Genomic DNA, 13,509 nt, shown 5'->3' with positions numbered 1-13,509 from the left:
GGATGCCTTTGGACACTGAGCCAGTTCCTAGATATGGAAATCATTCATTTGATCCACTCGAGGCAGGGAAGAGACCAGTTGGTTTCCATGATGAGGCCATTAACAAATCAGGTGCTACTCTCCACCCTGGTTATCTTGGCCTAGGTCCTGGACATGGGAGACATCACATGGACGGTATGGCTCCCAGAAGTCCTGGTGGTGAATATCCTGATATGCCTCCCCATAGAATGCGGCCCCTCTCTGGTGGGCTTGTTGGTAAGGCAGATATAGATGATTTTGATGGAAGACCTGCACGTCATTTTGGTGAGCCATTTGGCATTGCATTCCATGATAGTCGGTTTCCTCGTCTGCCTGGTCATTTGCATAGAGATGAGTTTGAGGGTTTTGGTAATTTTCGATTGGGTGAACATCCAAGGGATGGTAATTTTATTGGCCAAGATGAATTTGCTGGTCCATTTCAAAGGGGTGAACATTTTGGTCCGCATAACTTTTCAAGGCAATTGCATCAAGGGGAACCTATAGTTTATGGTGCCCATCCTGGCTCTCGAAGTTTTGAATCTTTCAGCAAAGGAAACAGGCCAGGTCATCCGCAGCTTGGTGAACCTGGGTTCAGGAGCAGCTTTTCTCTTCCTGGATTTCCTAATGATGCTGGATTTTTACCAGTTAAGTTTCAATGGCTCACATGGTATTTTTATGCTTGTTATTGTTATCATATAGCTAAGTTGAATGCATTGAGTTTTTCCCCCCTTTCCTTTTAAAAAGAAGTTAAATGCATTCTTGTTGATGGAAATTTTAATGATTTCTTTTATTTATAATTTACTATTTGTTTTTTAGGGAGAAGCCAGGTCATTTGATAATGTGAGAAGGAAGCCTGCTAGCATGGGTTGGTGCCGGATATGTAGAGTTGATTGTGAAACAGTTGAAGGTTTGGACTTGCATTCTCAAACAAGGGAGCACCAGAGGACGGCTATGGATATAGTTAAAAGCATCAAACAAAATGTGAAGAAACAAAAATTGTAAGTTTTTTATGTTATTTTATTTCTTTAAAATTGTTTTCATTATTTTAATATACCCATGGTTAAACTTTTCTCTGGTAGTCAGCCCTTTATTATTTCATTATGTAAATTCGTTTTTTGGTAGAATACCAAGTGAACATTCCTCAGTCAAAGATGGAAACAAGACAAGAAACACTGGTTTTGAGGGTCGAGGAAATAAACATTGAGTAGCCATCGTTTGCGGTTACTTGGCTTTCATGCAGATTTCAACCAAAGATATTGCTGCGGTATTATTGCAATAACATTACTATTTATTTGATCCCCGTATTCTACTTCCCAAGTTGCTTATGCTGCTTGTGTCATTTCAGGTTGCTACCATCATATTAATGGAGATGTTTTTGGGATCTGAAGTACATTGGCAGTTAAGTTTGTTGGCTTTTGAATTTGAAATTAATTTATAACTAGAATAGTTGTTTCAACCTTTGTGCTCTGTTAACAGTTTGTCGTTTTATTCTGCCCATGTTGCTTAGATGCTAATGGTAAGGACAATACATATGAATGTTTATCTTTTGGGCTTTAGTAGAGGCCTCCATTGTCCATTGATGCCTCTGCATTATGGTATGATATGTTGTGCTGTCTAGTTAATTTTCTAAAAATGTTTCTTGATAAAGGCTATGCAATTTCCATTATTATGTGTTGTTGTGTATAACTTCTCAACACTATCATAGAAAAGGGATATTCCTATTTGGAGCTATTATTATTTTTTATTCCATTATTTTGTTTTTGGCTGTATCAAAGAAACGAGGAAAATCTTTTCCTTGCAAATTAATTTCAAAGCCACACTTCTTATACCAACTCATACTTTAATCAATTCTACTTTTAAATTACTGTTTTTATATGTTAATAGTTTGAAAGTCTGTTTAGACTCGGTTTATAGACTGAGAAAGTGAGAAACATAGAAAGGCTTCAATAACCACTAAGCCGTATCCCTTAGGCTTTGTTTAGTTTGAGAGAAGTGGAGGGGAAATAGAGGGTGGGAAAAAAAGTTGCAAAACTTCCTTCATAAATTACATATAAAAATGTGCAACTTCTCTTCCCGTCCCCCTATTTCCCCTCCACTTCTCTCCAACCAAACAAAGCCTTAGTGTGGTTGGTTACATGCATGACATCAATGTCCATAGGTATAGCTTCTAAATTGAGCAAGTTGTTTATTGGGAAAGAAGTGAATGAGTTTGTTAAGAAAGTGGTGAAGGTTGTACAACGATATCTAATTTGAGGAGAGCGTCTGGGGTTTGTCTAAATAGGAGAAGAATTAAACCGTATTGATGTAGAGAATTGTTAATACTTATTCCATAGAAGAATTCAAACAGCAAAATAAATTGAGAAGCGCCCTTTTGGCACTTTTTTCCTCAAGGCATTGGCATTTCTAGCGTATTTGATAGTGGAGGATTAAAATGTTGCAGTGCATCATTGTTCATCACTACTGTTCTAATTTCATCAAAAATGTAAAATTTTAGACTAACTATTATGCCCTAAATTGAATCTAGCCAATAAAAGATTTTTAGGAGAATAACTTAGACCAAATTTTCACTAATATCCAGACATAATTTAATATTCCTTTGGACTATGGAGGATGATGCCATTTACTCAATAAGACTAGAGTACTAGTGCATTGTATACTTTCATCTGATGTGTAAAAGAAGTTTAATAATCATAACAATTTTTAGTCTATTTGGAGTAAATCAAAGCAAAAATGTCTTGTAAATTTTGCAAATTGGCATGCTTTTGGTTTCTTTTGTAAGAAGCCGTCAGTTATATTCCTTATTTTTTATCGATAGAGCATTAAATTGATGTGTTCTGGGAGATGTAGCTTGAAATGTTGACAGGAGCAGAGACCGCTTGATAACTGGGTTTTAATCTTAATGTATTTGGTAACTAGGAGGTCTAAACATGAATTATAGTTTATGGCATTAGTTTTTAATGAACTTAGCTAATTTTGTTAGTTGTTTGCATAGGCACAGGTTTGACTACAAATTTACAAAATGGTACATTACCTATTAAAATTAAAAAAAAAAAATCTAGGATATATAGGGTTTGGCCAGTTAATTTGAATAGAAAACATTTAAATACGTACAAGAATTTCTAGTAGAGTTTGGGTTGATATACAAAAGTTATTAATGTGTATGTTTATTTTATGCTACACAGCATGAACAACAACTGTATATTTTATCAATGTCTAGCAATAAAGACTCATAATCGGGGATGACAAAGACAAGAGTTAATAAGGAAAGCATAAGCAACTAGGACGCGTCACTGACAGTTTCATAGGTTCAACAAGTATAGTTGGATTGTTGATGATATGAAACTTGGGAAACTGTATGTAAGAGGACTTTAGTTTATGATAACTTTTTCTAAAGGATAGGGGGATGTATTCAATTCACCAATATGTTTAGGAATACTCTGCTATGGTACACTGGTTCTGATTGAGTAACATGTAATCTATATATGGATACAGATAATTTGTAGTGGTGATAGTGGCAAGAGTTTAAAATTGACTGCTTCTAATTTAGAGGTTGTTGGATTTTATTTTATTTTATCTTTTTTGTATTTTATTTCCTAGAACCGCTTCTTCCTAGTTAAAGCTTATATCATCTTTCTATCACATTGTGGGGAGCACTCATTGAAGTGGTGAGATATGCTTGTTGATTGGCAATTCTTGGCTTCAATCTCTGCATTGTCATTGTGTTTTTATCAGGTTCGTTATTTTTTAATCTTAATAATTTATGCAAAATTGCTAATAGATTCCTTCTGAACTCAAACCAAGAGTCTGTTCTCTAGGCTGTTTTAACTTGTCTGCATATATTTTGATGGTGGATGGTGGCTCATGGCGGAAGGGTAAAAAACCACCATGAGGTTACAGCAGATGGTGTTGAGGCAAATAGCGGAAATCGCCGTGGGAATGGATCCTCTCAATTGTTGAAAAAAATTGAGGGAGTAAAGTGTGATCTATAACCCTTCAATGCACTCTCTCTCATGTTTTCTCTTGGTCCCACTTATAACAATTAATGGTGAGAGATCACACTTTACTCCATCAATTGTTAAAAAAAATTGAGAGGATCCATTTCCAAGGGCCGATACATAATAAAACTACTAAAAGACAAAGGAAAAAATTTATATCTAAGCTACTAACTACTAATGCTTTATCAATAATAATATGAAACTATTTGTCCATATTATAACAATCAATATTAAAGATTAAAACTAATTTCTAATTGACATAAATAATAATATTAATTTAAATTAAGCAACAGCAGAAGCAATTTGAGGGTTTAGATTAGGAAAAAAAATTTGAGGGTGAGAATAGGAAAAGAAAAAGAGGATTAGAATAGAAAAACAAAAACTTGAAGGTTCAAAATATAAAGAAAAAAAGGAAGCAGCTTAGAGAAGCAGATTAATGAACAATGTCCAATGCTGTCGTATCCCTCTGCTGGTCATGGCACCATCATGCCTCTGTTGTGTTATGTTGCTTCATCATTGTGGTCTTCCTCTTCCTCTAGCAGCAGAGAGGGAGAGTGAACAGCAGAGAGTAGAGGGCATGAAAGAGGCAGGATATGAGAACTAGAGAAGGTTTGACTTATAAATGTTAGGTTTAGGGTTATTAAAATGACCAAAAGACACCCTTCTAATTTATAAAGTTCCAAAAAACAATGCCATTTCCGCCATACTTGTATTGGACCGCCATGGTGCCACCGCCAATGCGGCCACCATTTGCTCAATGCCTTTTCTGCAATGCCACACACTTAAGATGGCAGTTAGTTCAAAAACTGACATGCCATGGCCGCAATCTAAAAACACTGCTTGTATGTTGTATGAACTTATGTTGATTGCTTGCCATGTGTAGTCTATATGCCATAGTTACTTTAGTTCTCACAATGATGCAAATTTATAGAATAGTAAGATGCTTAACCTTGAACTCTGTTGAAATCATTTTGAGACAACAACATCAATTGGCTTCTAATGACAGACATGGAATGTTTGGAATTGACAATTACAAATGAAAGTGTCTCCCTTTGCCTAGTATGTACCTCTCAAAATGTGTAGAAAACCTGAATTAGTTTCTAGTTTTTGAGACCAAAGGTCATAAGTTAAATAACGTTTGATGTAAATTAGTGGAAGTACCATAAGAAGATTAAAGAGTTGTTAGTACCATAGCGTTTGATTTAAATGCTAGGCAATTTAGATGTATGAATTTATAATAAAACAAGAAAAATAACTCTTGACATTTTGATAATATACTATGTGCGTCAGTTTAGCTTTAGATACGCAATCATGTGAATGCTACTTGTAGCCATTGGGGGGGTGGGAGAGAGGTGATCAAGTTCTGGGCCATAGCCAGGATTTTAACTAGGAGGTGGGGATTGGAGAACTTTCTAAGGTACTAAGGCATAAAATATAGTGTATACCATACAAATCAAAATTTATAATTAAGACGACAGATTGCTAAAATATGCCTGTTTATGCAGTTGGTATTTTTATGAAGGGTATAATAGTATAGAGCATTAGCAGTATAAGATTTATGCCGTCAAATTTATAGTTGTAATAGTGTATTATATTATATTATTAAGGTCATATATAACATTTATAATAAGATTTTCAGCGAGTTCATTTTCAGTATAATCAATTACGCAATGTGTCGTATAGTTTGCCTTCCATCTTTTGGAGTAGAAGAATATAATAAAATTTCAAATGACTCAACATGGTCCACCTAGAAAGAGGCCTGGTATTTGTATTTGTATTTGTAATAAGGCTTCATTTTAACCAAGGACTAGCTAGGGACATCAACACTCAAATAGGATTAGACAAATACATAAATAAAATGATTCCGTGATGAAAATATTAAACAAAATAATAGAAGCAATAAGCTGGATAGAAAAGTGGTAAACTAGACAAAATAGGCACGAACCAGGGTAGCAAAAGATCAATTATAATGTAGAGCAAATGAGCAATCATAGACATGTCATAACATTACCTCCTTTAGAGTAGCCACCTTTTAATTTCAGATCATGGTTAGTGTGAAGTCCTTAAAAGTTAAAAACACATCACGCTTCCCCCAAAATTGTGTCAATCTTTGACATGGATAATGATTATTAACACGCCAAGTTTTAATTTGTCTGTATTTATTTAGAATAATTGATTTCTACATCGATCCAATAGCACTATGGAATGATGTAAAATTGATTGAACTAAACAAGTATCGTGTAGCTCAATCAGTGCGTATAAAGTTGGATGTTCATAGTGTGTATCAGAATTAGGTAACATGTTTTGTGGTTGAACAAATTTTCTTTAGTATCAATATCATATGTACGATGTTATTTCATTAGATATTTAGATATTCATGCTAACGTATTTCTCTTCTGAAGTGTGGCGACAACTTTTCCCAGGTGTTAACTATTGCCTGTCTTTTTTTTCTTTTTCTTTTTCTTTTTTCCTTCCAAAAAGGTTTCCTTTATATAACCTCTTGTGACCATTGATCATAGTTGATGTTTTTNTAGGTTAGTTTTGGTACTTGCCAATTGGTGGTTCTTTAAATACTGTAACTATTTTGAACTACTGCAAGTGTAATTGTAACTCAGAACATTATTGGATTGTATTTTTTATTCTTCTCCTTGATTGCCAGTCTGCCACTTACCTATTTAATAATGTGTCGTTTTCGGAGTTCTCTAATGTATGCTCTCGAATTTTATTTTATCCCTCGGTAAAATCCATAATCTATGGCCTAACGCTGCATGGTAATATTCGTGTACCTTATGCTGCTGGATAAAGTTTTACTTAAGAAAAGGGGTTTCTTATTTTATAAATGAGTAAATTTAATTTCATTTAGTTTAGATGTTGTTAAAGCATGTAATAGAGTGGGATTTTGAGTAGTTTGGAAAACAATGAAATTGAAATTGTTGTGAAAAATAGAAATTGAATTTTGTAAATTCATGGAATTTACATTATAATTAAATTCAAATTCCTTTATTCTTTTTAATAGAATTTGATTGAAACGATGTACTTAATTAAAAATACAAAAAAGTTAGTTTTATCCTTTGAGCAAAAGCTATGAACATGTGTTACGGTTTTGTGCAAGGGATAATCAAGAATTATACTATGTGAAGTAGTTGATCTCTAACCCTGTAATGGTAGAACCTGTTGTGGTAACACTAAATTTTGGCTGCTCATGTTATGCAGTAAAGGATCATTAATTTTTTTTTTTTTAAATCAAGTTATTAAACTACTGAAGAATATTAGAGGAGTAGCAAAATTTATTTTTTTTGCTATTATTTTTAGCTATTAGTTTAATTCTTTTAGTTTAGTAGTAATTTAATAATATATTTTTTGTCTATATTTTTAAACATTAGCAGCTAATTGTTAATAAAAAACAATAAAATTTTGCCGGTCTTCTAAAATTTCTCTAAACCACTTGTTATGTTATAAAACTTGTTAACACTTTTTTCGTCACAATTCAATATTATAATTTTCAGGTTGTTTAGGATAACTACCCTTTTCGCCTCCTGACCATTTGTCCAGGGGACATGTCACACCCTGATCATGACTAAATCTCAATCAGGTCCCCACCCATTGATATAAGTGAACTAATCAATCCCTGTGACCGGTTGCGAACAGGTTTCCTGTATCACGTGTCAGTTAGAGGTTGAGTTATCAAATGCAAGTGCTACGTGTCACTGGGAATTGTTACAGAGACTAAATACCCCCTCCTTGCAACTGAAACATCGTCGTCGCGTGGGGTTCATAATCCCCCCTTTCTCGTACGATTCAAAGGGTTTAGGGTTTTTATCTTCAGTCTATGTGAGAGGACTTACAACAGTGGCCATGGGTACTGCGGATTCTGATTCTTCAGTCAGTCACGAGAAAAGATGCGGTGAGTGTGAGGAGAGTTGGAGCAGTCGAATGAGTGCCGATGGAAGCAGTCTGGAAGGGGCATTAAGAAGGATGAAGAAGAAATTTATTCCTCCAGTGTGTAATTGCGGATCCTACGCCATTTTGTTCGAATCTAGCACTTAAAAAATTCAAGGAGGCTTTTCTTTGGTTGTTCTTATTTTAAGGTAAATTTTGTGTTTAGGGTTTTGTTTGGTTTGCTGAGTTATTTTGTAATTTTTGGAGTTTAACAGTAGGCATCTTTGATATAGAATAACACACGATATTGCAAATACTTTGCTTGGCTAGATGAGTATATTGCCTATTTTTGTATTGATGAAGTGCCACAAGATGGAGTTACAGACCTAACGAAAAATATGGAAGACAAAATTGTAGAGATAGAGAAGAAGATGGATGAGGTAAAAAACGATGAGAAGAACAGTGGTGCTTTTAGCAATTGAAAATTGTTTGGGTTGATTTTGTTTGACATTGTAATAGAAAAGGGATGTAGTCTAGTTACAGCTGTATAATGTTAGTATGCTTTTGTTAGTGTAAATTTAATGTTTCGTAATGGGTACAATTTGGGAATCCAGTGAAAGATTAGACTATGAAATTGTAATAAACTATGGTCCTAGATTAATAGACATTGTGTATTCAGTTATGCATATTTTGTACATTCCATGATTTCTGTATAATTGATTGACAGAATCAAGGATGAAGGAAACTGAAAACATAGTAATAATACACATTTACACAAAGATGATATGTAACACCCTACCACACAGAGCTTTACGCTTAAGTCGTAAATCAGATGTGGTGTGGTATTACAATCTCTAAAATTAAATATATACATAATAATAGTTGAAGGAATTTAATATTCGAGGAGTCTTGAAAGAAAGCTTAAACAAAATCGTGAAAAGAAAAGTGCAACGCTCACGTAACAGAAACTTGCGAACGAAGAAAAGTAAGGACATAAACATATAATAAGGTCGGAGTGTCAAAGATACAGAATATCGAGCTCCAGTTCAATCTGCGAAGCCAAGGCCGGCCGAAGAATATCATATACAAATATATACAACCCGTATAATCCAAAATACATAAAGTAAACTCCTAATTCTCCAAAAAAGTCTCTAAGAGGGACAAAAGTGAAACATATAAAAGAGAAATCTATACATATACATAAGAACACTCAAAAGACAATATCCCAACTCCGCTTGTGACAAAAAACTTCATACGCCTAGCGAGGTGCCTCTCGACCTGCATCTGAAAAAGACAACATATGTATAGGATGAGAACCGGATGTTCTTAGTATGGTAATGGTGCTAACATACATAATATATAAGGTCTCGGGAAAGCCAGAGACGATCCTAGAACTCCGACACTCAGATTTAAACCTTAGAGTTATAATTTAAAACCATAAACAAGGTATGTTATCTAACGCATTTAGGCTTTAATCCAAATCTAACTTAACCCCTAAATTTTCACTGTTCTCCAACCCTCCAAAACTCTGGTGGAACAGCCCTCGTCACTCATCCGTCAGACAAGGGAGATCTCAGTTGCACAGACATACAATACAGACAAGGAAAACACAGATAAAATATAGTTACAGCAAGTAGAACATATAGCAAATAAGCATAGATATTCAAATAGGCAAACTCAAGTAATGCAAACTCAAACAAGACAAACAAATGCATATGATGTATGCCTTTTCTACTGGCCCTGAGCTCACGTGTCGGTTATTTCGCCAGAACCTAACACACCCGATAGCTAACCCGGATATCGTCTTTCTGACATGCCTCCACACTCTTGAGATATAATGTCCGTCAAACTCTCGGGATATAGTGCCCGTCACACTCATGGGATATAGTTCCCGTCGCATTTCCTGAGATAAAGTGTTTCCATACTCTTGGGATCCACGCTCTAAGGATATAGTGTCTGCCACACTCATTTGATATAATGCCCGACACACTTTCCAAGGTAAAGTGCTCCCACACTCTTCGGATATAGTGCTCGTCACACTCTTGGGATATAGTGTCCGACATACTCTACAAATAGAGAGAAAATATAAACATGCTCATCATCAATCATCCTCGATCATATCTCATTTATTATATTAATCAATCAAATTAGCCTTCATTCATAATAGTCTCAATATTACGCACTTCCTCAATCAACCAACCCTTCATTATTTTAGTTAACACTTCACAAAATCCTTTCAAATGTCTCCTCCTTCGTATTTAATGGACTCACCCTCATTCTAAGGCTTAAAAGCTTACTAACGGACCTTAAACGAGTATAAAGGAGGTTTGAAAATATAGAGGAGTGACTTCACATTCAAAAATCTCATTTTTTGGCTAAAACAAGTGGCTCGCATACGCGAGACTATGTCCGCATACGCGAGGTTTCAAAATAGGGAGGAGTGCTCGCGTCGCGTGCGTTCTCTCGCGTACGCGAGCTTAGAAAATTAGGTTTCGCATATGCAGATCTTGTCCCGTGTACGCGAGATTGCAAAACAGTGAGCATAGCTTACGTCGCATGTGTAGTCGCGTACGTGACACTACCTTTTTTCTCAAAAGCTGTAAAGTTTGCAGAAAACCAGATTTTTGCTCTGAACTTCTCACGTGCATAACTTTCTTGTTTTAAATGATTTTTCATCTGTTCTTTGAATGGCATAAACTTCACGGACCCAATTTTTATTTAAATAAAGTTTGATAGAAATTGAGGATCTAGAAGCAGAGTTATGTCTCGACAAAGTTGGTCAAAAAAATCAAGTTTTTATCAAAAATCACCAATCCTCAATTTTGCTAAAGCCTCAATACATAACCCATTATTTCACAGCTATCACAACCCCAATACTCACAAACATTATTCATCATCAATACATAACTCTCATTAATACCTCTAAGCATTCTCAACCCAAACCACACTTAATCATTATTCATTTCAAATGTCATCATCCTAACTCAATATCATCATCATTCATCACACATTCTCATCAACATCATTATTCAATATAAATTATCATCAATCATTCATCATACATTTCAGTCACTCACTCAACAAATTCTAACAACAAGTCACTAATCCTCAACTTTCTATATCATACAACTTATCCTATAGCCATCTAACCTAAGTTTTCATGAAACATTATATGTTATTTATGAGAAACCAAAACTATACCTTGGATGATTCCTCGATAAAGCCCAAAACACTTCAATTTTACCGTTTCTCAAGCTCCAATGCTTCAAGTCCTCACCAAACGCAAACTCTCAGTCACCAAGACTCAAGTTCCCGCTTTGCAACACCACCAATTTGATCCAAAGACTCACAATATAATCTAATACCAACAATATTACTAAAAATTAACTTAGGACTCATAATTATTAATGATTCATAAAAGTTAGTGGTTCTTCACCTTACCAACGAAAATTTGGAACAAGACTCGGAAAGTCTACAATGCTAATTTGATCCTAAACACCAAAATCATATAATCTCTCAAAATCAAATCCTGAATTTTTGAAATTAGGGATAGAGTGGATGAGCAAGAAATAGTGAGGTACTTACCAAATTATTTAGCGGGCTTTGTAGAGCTCGACGCGGCGGTCACATAGCCAAAAACGTTGTGGCGATCGGAGCTCCGAATTAAAAATTAAGTGGATTTGAATTTGGAACTAGGGTTTGCTATGTTCTTCTCCCCTCTCACTTGTGTTCAGCGTGTTTTTCATTGGTGAGGGAGGAAGATGTGCTGAAGCTCATATATGTTAGTGAGTTGGGTTGGACCTTGGGTCTGGTTCAATCAATTCGACCCGTTTGATCCAATTTTGGGCCAAATCCTATAAAATTAGTGTCAAAATTCATATTTTAATTAGTTCTGCCTCATTAAACTATAAAATTTAACTTTATAATTTTTTAAATAATAATTAATTTATTGACTAATTATTAATTAATTACCCAAGGTTTACATAATATATTGTCATTTCACAATTCCAAGGTTTGCAATGTGTCACTCACAAACCATGTGAGGGAAAGTTTTCAGATGGTAACTCACAAAATATGTTAGACAAAGTTTTCAAAGTAAAACTCACAAACTATGTGAGGCAAAGTTTCCAAAAAACATGTCCTTACTTGGTACTAGTTTCCCAAATTCTGGATTAGCAACTCAAAAACAGAAACAACATAAAAAACAGATAACCAAATGCGATGTCTTATGGTATAACCATCCTAGTTAAGTAAGTCTGCTTTGGTGGCTTGAAATTTGGTGTTGGAATGAATTTCAATAATTTTGAGGAAGTTCCTCCACTTGCTGCTGCCACTGTTTCATTGGAGATGGCCTCATTGTTTTTTAGTGTAGCTGTAAGCTGACCCGAAAAAGGCTGGACTGGTAGTGCAGGCTGATTAAGACCATAGTTTAGGGGAGGCTATGGATTCAGATGACCTGGTAGCCTAAAAGACTTCTTCTTAGGCCTGAATCTTTGACTTGGCTGGGCTGGTGGTGCAGGACTCGGCTAGATTGGTGGTGCAGGTTCAGTTTGAGATTGCTATGCAACAACCTCTACAAGATGTGGTTAGTTCACAAAAAAATGAGTTGAACAATAATACAGTAGCCCAAAGTGAATATCATTTACCACTGGAGGAGCAGATTGAGTGATTGGAATTTTCTCTTGTCCATCTTGTGGAGCATGTGGCCTCTTTGGCATCTTTTTCTTATGCTTCTTAGACTTAGTCTGTTCCAGTTGCAAAAAATAATATGACAAAAAATAAACAAAAAAAAAACAAAAAAAAAAAAAACAAAAAACACAGCATATGTCAGTTCACAGTTATAACCCTAATTTCTTTTAAAGTAGGCTTAGGCTTCTAAGGCTTGGGGTTGTTGTGAGTTTGGTCAGAAGTTCCACCCTGAAAAATAATACATGTTTTGGTCACCATTAAATTAGAATTCCATGGAACATAAAGGCAATTTCTCTATACTCTAGTTAACCTGAACTGGAGGAGCAGCCACTGGTGCAGGATCAACATTTGGAGCAACAACCTCATTATTGATCCCATCCTCATTAACTGGTGCAATTTTCAAACATACATTCTTATGTTTCCTGCTTTTAGGTTGCCAGTTAGGGATTTTAGGTGCTCCTTTACATGTTTTGAAATAGTGCCCTTTTTCTCCGCATTTGCTGCAGGTAACTTGGAAGGTCCTTCTAACTTTGTGGCCATCAGCTGGAGCTGGAGGTGGAACTGATTCCTTTCTCCTCTTAGTTGCTCTACCAGCAAGCCTTACAATTTTTTGTGGATCAGCCTTCAATTGGTCAGTTAGTTTCCAGTTCTCTTCAATGTTTACATGATTGATACAAATGTTGTATGTCTTCCTTATGGCCTCCATAATGAGAAATGGAAACACAAAATTCTCAGCTGATTTAACTCTCACTTTGGATATTGTTGCAACATCATGAACACAAGGTACACCTGCAGAGCATAATGTCTCAAATAAATGATCTGCATATACATGTTGCAACTAACATATATAAATCTCATACATGTTGCTGACATAAAATACATAATCTAGATTAATTACCTCAATAACTCAAATGTAATATATGAATCA

General features: G+C 35.2%; 1 protein-coding gene across 3 annotated transcripts; it reads left to right on the top strand.

The window, feature by feature from the left end:
- LOC107629697 lies at window positions 1-6,520 on the top strand. Of its 3 annotated transcripts, none has more exons than XM_021118199.1 (5): window positions 1-662; window positions 835-1,016; window positions 1,141-1,282; window positions 1,364-1,416; window positions 3,616-6,520. In XM_021118199.1, exons 1-3 carry the CDS (start codon window positions 3-5, stop codon window positions 1,220-1,222), a joined length of 924 nt encoding a protein of 307 aa, XP_020973858.1. In that variant the 5' UTR covers window positions 1-2; the 3' UTR covers window positions 1,223-1,282; window positions 1,364-1,416; window positions 3,616-6,520. The 3 variants fall into 3 exon arrangements, with proteins under 3 accessions (XP_020973858.1, XP_016188038.1, XP_016188037.1); XM_016332552.2 differs by lacking the exon at window positions 3,616-6,520 and adding an exon at window positions 3,201-3,570; XM_016332551.2 differs by lacking the exon at window positions 3,616-6,520 and having other exon boundaries at window positions 1,364-2,033.

The sequence above is a fragment of the Arachis ipaensis genome, chromosome B03, assembly GCF_000816755.2.
Source record: "Arachis ipaensis cultivar K30076 chromosome B03, Araip1.1, whole genome shotgun sequence".
Classification (NCBI taxonomy): domain Eukaryota; kingdom Viridiplantae; phylum Streptophyta; class Magnoliopsida; order Fabales; family Fabaceae; genus Arachis; species Arachis ipaensis.
This window is presented reverse-complemented; position numbering and strand designations above follow the sequence as displayed.

Bases quoted from the DNA above. Each gene is read 5' to 3' on its own strand.
- LOC107629697 (XM_021118199.1), top strand. From the start codon at position 3: ATGCCTTTGGACACTGAGCCAGTTCCTAGATATGGAAATCATTCATTT. The intron at 663-834 runs GTTAAGTTTCAA...TTTGTTTTTTAG, and splicing joins ATGATGCTGGATTTTTACCA to GGAGAAGCCAGGTCATTTGA. The intron at 1,017-1,140 runs GTAAGTTTTTTA...GTTTTTTGGTAG, and splicing joins AATGTGAAGAAACAAAAATT to AATACCAAGTGAACATTCCT.